Source organism: Phoenix dactylifera, chromosome 5, assembly GCF_009389715.1.
Source record: "Phoenix dactylifera cultivar Barhee BC4 chromosome 5, palm_55x_up_171113_PBpolish2nd_filt_p, whole genome shotgun sequence".
In the NCBI taxonomy this organism is placed as follows: domain Eukaryota; kingdom Viridiplantae; phylum Streptophyta; class Magnoliopsida; order Arecales; family Arecaceae; genus Phoenix; species Phoenix dactylifera.
In genome coordinates this window covers 17,612,373-17,620,961 of record NC_052396.1, presented here as the reverse complement: position 1 = coordinate 17,620,961, position 8,589 = coordinate 17,612,373, and the positions used below count along the sequence as shown (strand labels likewise).

Sequence of the window (8,589 nt, the reverse complement as noted above, 5' to 3'; positions counted from 1 at the left end):
ACATATTTAACCTATTAAAAAGTTTCAGATCAAAAAATATATATACTCAATTTCATTAAATTTACCGTTCCTCTACTTTTCTACTCTAACGAATCTTTTATTTTCTATTTTATTTTTTATTTATTTGATAATATTTTTTAACCAAATCTCTTTTTTAAACATGCATGGGGTTGCTCTATTATGGTACTAAAAATAAAAAAAAAAATCACATATAACCCCTTGTAAAGGATGCTTGTATATCAACATTAAAAAAAAAAAAAAGAAGTTCTAATCGGTCCTAATCTTGAAGACAAGAAGGAATCACCTGCCGTCGGAGTTGCAGGGGCACAGCATCCAACGGCCTTAGATTCATGTCAGTCCTCAAATGTTGGGCCCCGCAAGCGAAAAAGCCGTGACTCCGGAACATGGTAGATGGATCCGGTAAGAGATGCAGCCGGTAGGGTTTAGATTTAACTAAAAGCACGAAGAGGCCATGACCAATCGGACGGATTGGACCACGTAAATGGAGCCTCGTGATTCGTGATCGAGTATCCACACCATTGAAAGAGCTGTTGGAGCCGACGGTTCCGATCGATCGCCAAATGAGAAGATCTGCGGCGGATCGTGCGATTCGAACAAGCTAAGGGTTCGCCGCGAGGCAGGCGGGGTGATAGGAAGTCGGGACGGTTCCCGTGCGCCTCCGGATCAGAATTAGGGCATGACGGAGTGCTGCAGGTGGTGGTGACGCGACTCCACTGAGATCGAAGGAGAGGACGGAAGGGGCGAGGCGAAAGGTGTGTTGTTTCCTTCCGTTGTTGGGGGATTTTTCCTGCGTTTTCTCATGATTCTTGGTAGGTTTGAGCTGAAAAGTAACTCGAGATGGTTGACGTCTGATGATGGGAGTGAGAGAGAGATTAGTACTCCATTATTTTCAGGTTCTCGTCATTCGGCTTGGGAAAAAGCCTTAATTTTTTCTTAGCTAGGGTTTACTAGATTGAGGAATTTTTCCTTTTCCCGCTCTTCCATCTCTATGCAGTTGATTGATTCGCTACCCCAAGAGATGTCTTTGAATGCGTTTTCTGGTATTTTGGTGTGTGGTCGGCGTTTGGATGAATCAATGGTGTGGGATTTTCCTAAATTCTTTCTAATTTTGGTGATATGTGGGTTGATTTAGTTTGTCGCGGGCCCTTGTAAGCTGCTTCTGAAGTGAAGGCTTGCTTGCTTGGATCATTTCCATTCCATTATAATCTGTATCCTCTCGAAGCGAGGACAAAAGAACGTTATGGAGCTCTTATTGGGTGTTTATATGCTTAGTGTAGGCAATTTGATGGTGGATGTGGCTGTCGATAGGAAGGTCTCAAATCGAGGAGTTATAATAGGATAGATAAAGCCCGGCAGGAAACTAAGGATACAAAAAGCTGCTTGTTTTTGGCTAAGGGTCTTTGCAAGAAGTGCCCGTCTGGGTGGCCCTGCCTAGGACAGGGATTGTTTGTTCGGTTCTTGGTGGAAGGTCTTGCAGTATCAAGGAGGATGTTTCGTTGCCAGGGTTGATAAGTTCCATGGCTTTGTATGTGATCATGTCTCGGACCGGTTAGTGCAAGTGAGCTACTTCCTCTGTTTGTTTACTGAACTTACCAAAGCCCTCCCAGTTGCAGTAACTTACCTTAACACTGATATGACTGGAAGACAAATTACAGAAACCGAGTCTGCTGTAATGACCTTTCAGTTACATTATACAGGTATTTTGATAAAACCAGATGCATCTGATCAAACACTGTAAGTCAAGCTATGTGAACCAGTTAGTTATGAAAATGGATAATTGTATATAACTCTCGATACTATAATTACTCCAAATGTAATTACAGCTTGCAACAAACCCTAAGTTACCAGTAACCAAACAGTCCCCTATAAACTGTTGATGGATATTACCAATATTTGATGCTTATATGAACGAGTGCATCTTTGGACATTGATACATGTTACCAATAGATATGGTTGTAAGTGGTGCAACAACCGTTCGTATTTCTTTTGTATCTGAATGTTACTATGATGAACAGATTGTGGTTCCTGTTGCTCTTTGCTTTCTTTGTTTACTTGTTTGAATGTGGGTAGCCTTGCAGGTTTTGATTTTCTAGCCATGGAGAGTACCTCGAGTGAAGATGATGGATCGCTAAGAGATAACAATGTGGACCTTAATGATGACAACATGGACCACCACATGACATTGGAGGTCAGCAGTCACTTGGTTGAAGCGGACAATCTGTTCTCTTCCCATCAGCAGGGCACTGAGAATCTTGAACCATTTGTTGGTATGGAGTTTGAATCTGAAGAAGCTGCAAAGCTATTCTACATGGCCTATGCTAGTCGTGTGGGGTTTTCTGTGCGTATCAGCAAGTCCCGTCGTTCAAGAAACGATGAGTCCATCATTATGCGGCGTTTTGTGTGTTCCAAGGAGGGCTTCCATTTGAAAAAGGGTAATTATGATGATGGCAAGAAGAAGAGAAAAAGGGCCACTATAAGAGAAGGTTGCAAGGCAATGATTGAGGTAATTCAAAAGTATTATGGCAGATGGGTTGTTACAAAGCTTGTCAAGGAGCATAGTCATGTTGTGGCAGCACCAAACAGGGTGCGTTATGTTGTACCTGAGGAATATGCTCAAGCAGACCCATATGTTGGAATGGAGTTTCCATCTCATGAAGCTGCCCAGACATACTATTATGCATATGCCAGCCGTATTGGGTTTGATGTCCGTATTAGGCTGTCCCGTCGTTCTACAAGGGATGAGACCTTTGTCATGCGGCGGTTTGTATGTACAAAAGAGGGTTTCAATCCGTACGAAGACAATTATGACGAAAGCAAGAAAAAGAGGAATCGAACTCCCACGAGGGAAGGTTGCAAGGCAATGTTTGAGGTAATTAAAAAAGATTATGATAAATGGATCGTTTCTAAGCTTGTCACAGAGCATACTCATGATCTTGCAATTGCACCAAGCAAGGTGCATTATATTCAGTCTCAAAGTGAAGTAGTTGTTCTTGCAAAAAGTGGTACCATTAATCATGAGAAGTCAGCAACTCCATCTAACTCAAAAGCACTACTGGTTGAATCTCTTGGGGGATTCAATAACGTTCTCTCAAATGATCAAGATTATAGGAGTGATATGAAAAATGTTGGGAAAAATGCATTTGGAGTGGAAGACACTCAAAATCTTTTGGAGTATTTTAAAAGGATGCATGCAGAGAACCAGACATTCTCTTATGCATTTCAAGTTGACAAAAATAATTGCCTGACGCATGCATTCTGGGCTGACGCAAAAGCTAAGATGGCTTACTATTGCTTTGGTGATGCTGTTACCTTTGACACATCATTTAAGGAGGATAAAAACATGGTGCCATTTGTCATGTTCACAGGTGTCAATCATCACTTGCAGTCTGTAATTTTTGGATGTGCCTTGATTACGGATGAGACAGAAGCTTCATATGTTTGGTTATTTGAGAATTGGCTAGTAGCTATGTGTGGACGCCCTCCAGTTTCACTAATTACTGACTACCATGAGGACATGGGATCAGCAATTTCAAAGGTGTTCCCAGCAACTCGTCATCGATTATGCAAGTGGCATATATTAAGTAAGTGCAAGGAAAAGCTGGCTAATTTGTATCTAACATGTGTTACTTTCGAAGAGGAATTGGAAAAGTGTATCAATGAGTCTGAAACATTTGAAATATTTGAGTCACAGTGGAAATCTATCCTTGATAAGTATGACCTGGGAGAGAACTCGTGGATGCAATTTTTATACAGTATTCGGCAAAAATGGGTTCCCGTGTACCTTAAGGATACATTTACTGCAGAAATCTCAGCAATCCAAAGACCAGAAAGCTTGAACAAGTTCTTTGAGAAGTACTTTAATATGAAGACACCTTTGCTGGTCTTTGTTTCTCTATTTGAACAAGCAATGGCAGGATGGTATGAAAGGGAAAACTTAGAAGATTTAGCTACATCATTTACCAGACCAATTTTGAAGACTCCATCAAACATGCTAAAGCAAGTAGCAGACTACTACACAAGAACAATATTTGATATATTTCAGGAGGAATTTGTTGAATCACTGGGTTATTATGTCGATAAGATTCAGGATGGAGAGGGTAGCAAGTATAATGTTGCAAAAGAGGAGGATGCCCGTACTACATACATTGTCACTCATGATTTCTCAGAAAAGAGAACAAATTGCAGTTGCTGCAAGTTTGAAACTTCTGGCATTTTGTGCAGGCATATATTGAGAGTCTTCCTAACAATTGATGTTCGTGTGCTCCCAGATTATTACATATTGAAGAGGTGGACGAAAGATGCCAAAAGTGGCTTTATGTTGGATGAATGTGTAAGGTACAATGAACTTTATCGTGATGCTGTTAAATATGCAAAAGAGGGTTCAACATCTGCTGAGGCTTACACAGTTGCAAAAGATTCGCTGCAGATCGCTTTTGCAGATGTTATTGCAGCAAAAAAAGACCTCATGAACCGATGTCCGATGTAACAATGGCAAGGTTCTGGGTTGTGGAATTGGTACATATATGAATCATGCTGCCCTGACCTGTAGACTTATGGAGTTCAGAATTTTATCTGTTTTCCTTTTTTCCTTCTTTTTTAAAAGTAATGATATGTTGCAGTTCGTTTCAATACTTCAATAGAATATAGCAGCCATAGCAAGTCATCCTTATCCCATCTGCTAGAATTGGTTTTGGTTTTCTGTATAACTTTTCCACCAAAGAAGTAAGGAAATGTGTTGCAGGAAATTTCTTTTTTTTTTTTTTTGCTTTTGTTTTTTCTTTCTTTTTTGTTTCGGCAGTTCTAGATGATAATCTTGTTGCAGAAATTGGACTTCTGCATGAGGACTTTTGGATTGCTGTAGTTCAGACATAAGTTCTATTTACAAAACATGCCATAGCTAGTTTTATCTTTTAGAGTAAATTATAAAACCCTTCCTAAGATTAGGGGTAAGTTATCCTTACACCCGATAGTTTGAAAAACCTTTGCTTACCCCCTTAAGGTTTATTTTTATCCAACACTTCAACTCATGACTTAGCAGAATGTTATTAAAGTAGGACCCAAATGCTGCATTAGAAAAAATTTCAAATGACCAAAATAACTTTAAGTGACATAACAGTCCTCCAAAAACATAAGAAAATGTGTGTATCCTCCTCCCCACTTAAGGGCAATTTTGACTTTTTATATAAGGTAAATGGCTTTACTAACGTTGTTGATTTAACCGGGTGTAAGTGTAGATTTTACAAACTATTGGGTGTAGGTGTAATGAACGTAAACCTAAGGAGGGTTTTTTTAATTTACTCTATTTTTTTATATGATGTTGCTTGGTGCAATGATGGAACTATGTGCATGCACAGGTTTGTGAACGTTGAACATTGGAAAAAGAATGATGAGGAGGTCATTCTTGAAATGACCATCCTGGGGTGCCTGTATCCTCTTTGAAAGAGCAATGGTGATGTTGGGCTACTAATGTTGACTTTATTCATTCCATGAGTTCATTTGGATTTTCATTACTAAAATCATTTATCAACAAAGTTTTTGAGAAATTGTTAACCCAATTAGTTGTGCAATAGTATGGATCATCTAAGGGGCATCTTTTTGAAAACACAAAGGGAAGTTCGGTTACTTAGTAAAAATGTTCTATCACTGTTTTTCATACTTCCCTTAGATCAGAAGTGGAGATACTTGGTTTATTTTTCATATATTCATTTATGATGTGGGATGATCTCACATAAATGATTTATATGCTTATATGGTTCTAATTCTTAATATTTCCTTTCCACTACTACTGAAAATCTGTTTGAGAAACCTGGGTTTTAGCGCTTTTGGTTGTGGTGTGCCATTTCCTTCTCGATAATCATCTCACCTTGCACCAAGCTGCCAACATCAATCATAACTTGATTTCTACAGAGGAACGTTGCATAAATGGAATTCATTCTACTACTTTAATTGCATGCAATTTCTTTGTCAAAGGTGGTTGTACTTTGCAGCAAGCTGTCAATGTCAATCATTTCTTAATTTCGTAGATGAATCTTGATTAATGAGTCCATCATTTCTCAAGCATTTCTTTGTATGCCTTGTCTTTTGAGAAAAAAGGCCCTAACAGCTCCATATTTCTTGATAGCTTCTTGATTTCTCTATGGGTTCTGAAAATAAGGTGCATGTTTGATGTGGATATCACAAATTATTGTGCAGTCTATTTGACTTGTGTGTCATGTTTATAGTATGGTGTGCGCATTTAATCACATTGATGTCAAGGATTTCTTGGTTTTATATGGCACTTTATTAACTTAATGAGCATGAACAATAATTCAGTAGATAATATATGGAGGAAGATGGTATGCCAAAAATGATGTACTGAATATCAATTCAAGATGATACACTGAATACCATTCAGTATATTTTCTGTTTACCAACGGAAGAGCACCGTTCATTAATGCACTGTAGTAAATTGATTCTTCTCCCCCTGCTACTCTGGTGTTTAGTGATTGGTTTGCAGTATGGCATGTCTCCCATGTTGCTGCTCTTATGATGTTTACTGCATAAATGTTTTCTGGCTACAATTTTAGAGTGCAGCTGCAGTCTTTGATGCTTTTCAATGCTGCAAATGCAGCAGGTTGCAAGGTTATATGTTGTGTTTGTTGCAAAAGTGACAGATGACCAGGTATTTTTCCTTAATGGATATGTTAAACATCCTCAATTGTTGGTTTTACAGTGATAATGTTTCGGATATTACTATTGGTTTGTGCTTGCAGCTTCTACATGAAAAGAGTCCATTTTGTGTTTACAAAGCAACAAACTGTAGTTATATTTGTTTGTGCTAAACTGCGGATAGTTAAATCTGCAATCAAGGATGCTTCTGTGCGATTATAAAAATTTGCTTCTGGTTATTACAAAATTTTGGTGCTCGCAGTTGTTATATACATGAGGGTGCTTATTATGCTAATGTGCATGATGGTTTCTCTCTCTTTTGAAAATTGTGTTATAGATGAGCATTCTTAGCTTTCGGTACGTATGAGAAATTCTTGTGAGCATGCCTTCCAAAGTTTAGTTGATCAAGAGGATTCATGGGGAGCATTGAATTCTCTGGACTTGGGAGAGCAGACTTTGTTGCATTGCTGTTCTGTGCAAAGCTTCATTACCATATGATTGATGAAAAGAACTACAAGTCTCCAAAGTTTGTTTGGCATATTAGGAAAAGCATTAGAGGATTAAAGATTTGGCTTTTTTTAAATAAATTCTGAATTAATCATTTGCTAGCAGGTCAAAGTAGGTTATAATAAATAATTATTAGTATGTTTAAAAATAAATTTAATAATTACTAAATGTATTTTTTAAAAAATGCAGTATTAGAGTTCTGGGACTTGTTTGAGATAACATGGAGAGAGAGGAGTGAGAAAAAACACCAAAAGAAGGTATACTTGGTTCTCAATTCATAATCGAGGTGGTAAATTTAGCTTTCTGAAAAATTATTCCTTACACTGTGTGCATTGAGATGCGCATTTTATTAATAGGAATGAGCGGTTGTGATTCGTGGTGTGCATGGGCACGATTGTGCATGTAGTAAGGAATGATTTTTCTTTTGAATGAGGTGACATAATTTATCTAGTCTTCAAGAGCCAAACAATGAAAGTGGTTAAAAGTGACTCCTTAGAAATCAAATAGTAAAAGTTCTCAAACTGTTTTTTTCGTATGCATGAATTTCAAACCTAATCAAATAGCTGAAATTAAAAGGATATTCATATAGAGGTAAAAGTGGATCAGATAATATTCGTCTGGATATGTTTTGATATCCGAATTTATCCGAATATGGATAGAAATTTGAACAATCGATTAATATCCGAATCAGTATTCATATCCGTCAAAAAAATAGATATTGATATGAATAGGCAACTATCCGATCTGTATTCAAATATCCGATCTTATTTGTAACTCCATTTAATTTTATATGATACTAATGAATTTTTAAGAAAAATAAATGACCATATTAATATGCTATTAATTTGATTTATCATTTACTTAGTAATATCTTCGATTTTGTGGTCATAAAGTTTGATTATCCAATTTATATCCATATTTTCGATATTCGATTTGTATCCGTTTTCGTTTAAAATAAATATGGATATGAATTTTGGTATCTGATTAACATCCATATCCATATCTGTATTCATCAAACAAAACAAATATGAATATGGATATGCTAGTATCCGATCCGTATCCGATTCAATTTCAACCCGACTTCTATGGAAGTTAGTTTCCCAGTTCGCCTCTTTGTTTTTTTGCCGATTCCCATATAATCAAATAGTCCCTAAATAAGTGAGAGTTGTACAAATATGAATAAAATGAAAACAAAAGTTTGGATGGGTGGTTTCTCCTTCCTTTTTGAGTCCCACTTGCTCCAGAATTTACACGCCACTTTAAATATGGGTTGGGTCCTCCTTTTTCCATCTATCAATCTCCTCTCCAAGTACAACTCTCATATATGACCTCCTCCCCTTCCCTCATTTTGGCTCAATTAAAGGGTTAAATGCTTAGTGAACCCAATGTGGGATAGCTAAGAGGGAAAGCCTA

At 37.5% G+C, this 8,589-nt stretch overlaps 1 protein-coding gene across 4 annotated transcripts; it reads left to right on the top strand.

Annotated features, from left to right (window-relative positions):
- Positions 1-634: 634 nt before the first annotated feature.
- LOC103712999 (protein FAR1-RELATED SEQUENCE 5-like) lies at positions 635-4,766 on the top strand. 4 transcript variants are annotated; one of them, XM_026806914.2, is made up of 2 exons: positions 635-773; positions 2,100-4,766. In XM_026806914.2, the coding sequence occupies exon 2, from the start codon at positions 2,117-2,119 to the stop codon at positions 4,505-4,507; it is 2,391 nt and encodes a 796-aa protein (XP_026662715.2). In that variant the 5' UTR covers positions 635-773; positions 2,100-2,116; the 3' UTR covers positions 4,508-4,766. The 4 variants fall into 4 exon arrangements, with proteins under 4 accessions (XP_026662715.2, XP_038982847.1, XP_026662703.2 ...); XM_039126919.1 differs by having other exon boundaries at positions 647-773; positions 2,092-4,766; XM_026806902.2 differs by lacking the exon at positions 635-773 and adding an exon at positions 780-1,718.
- Positions 4,767-8,589: the final 3,823 nt, after the last annotated feature.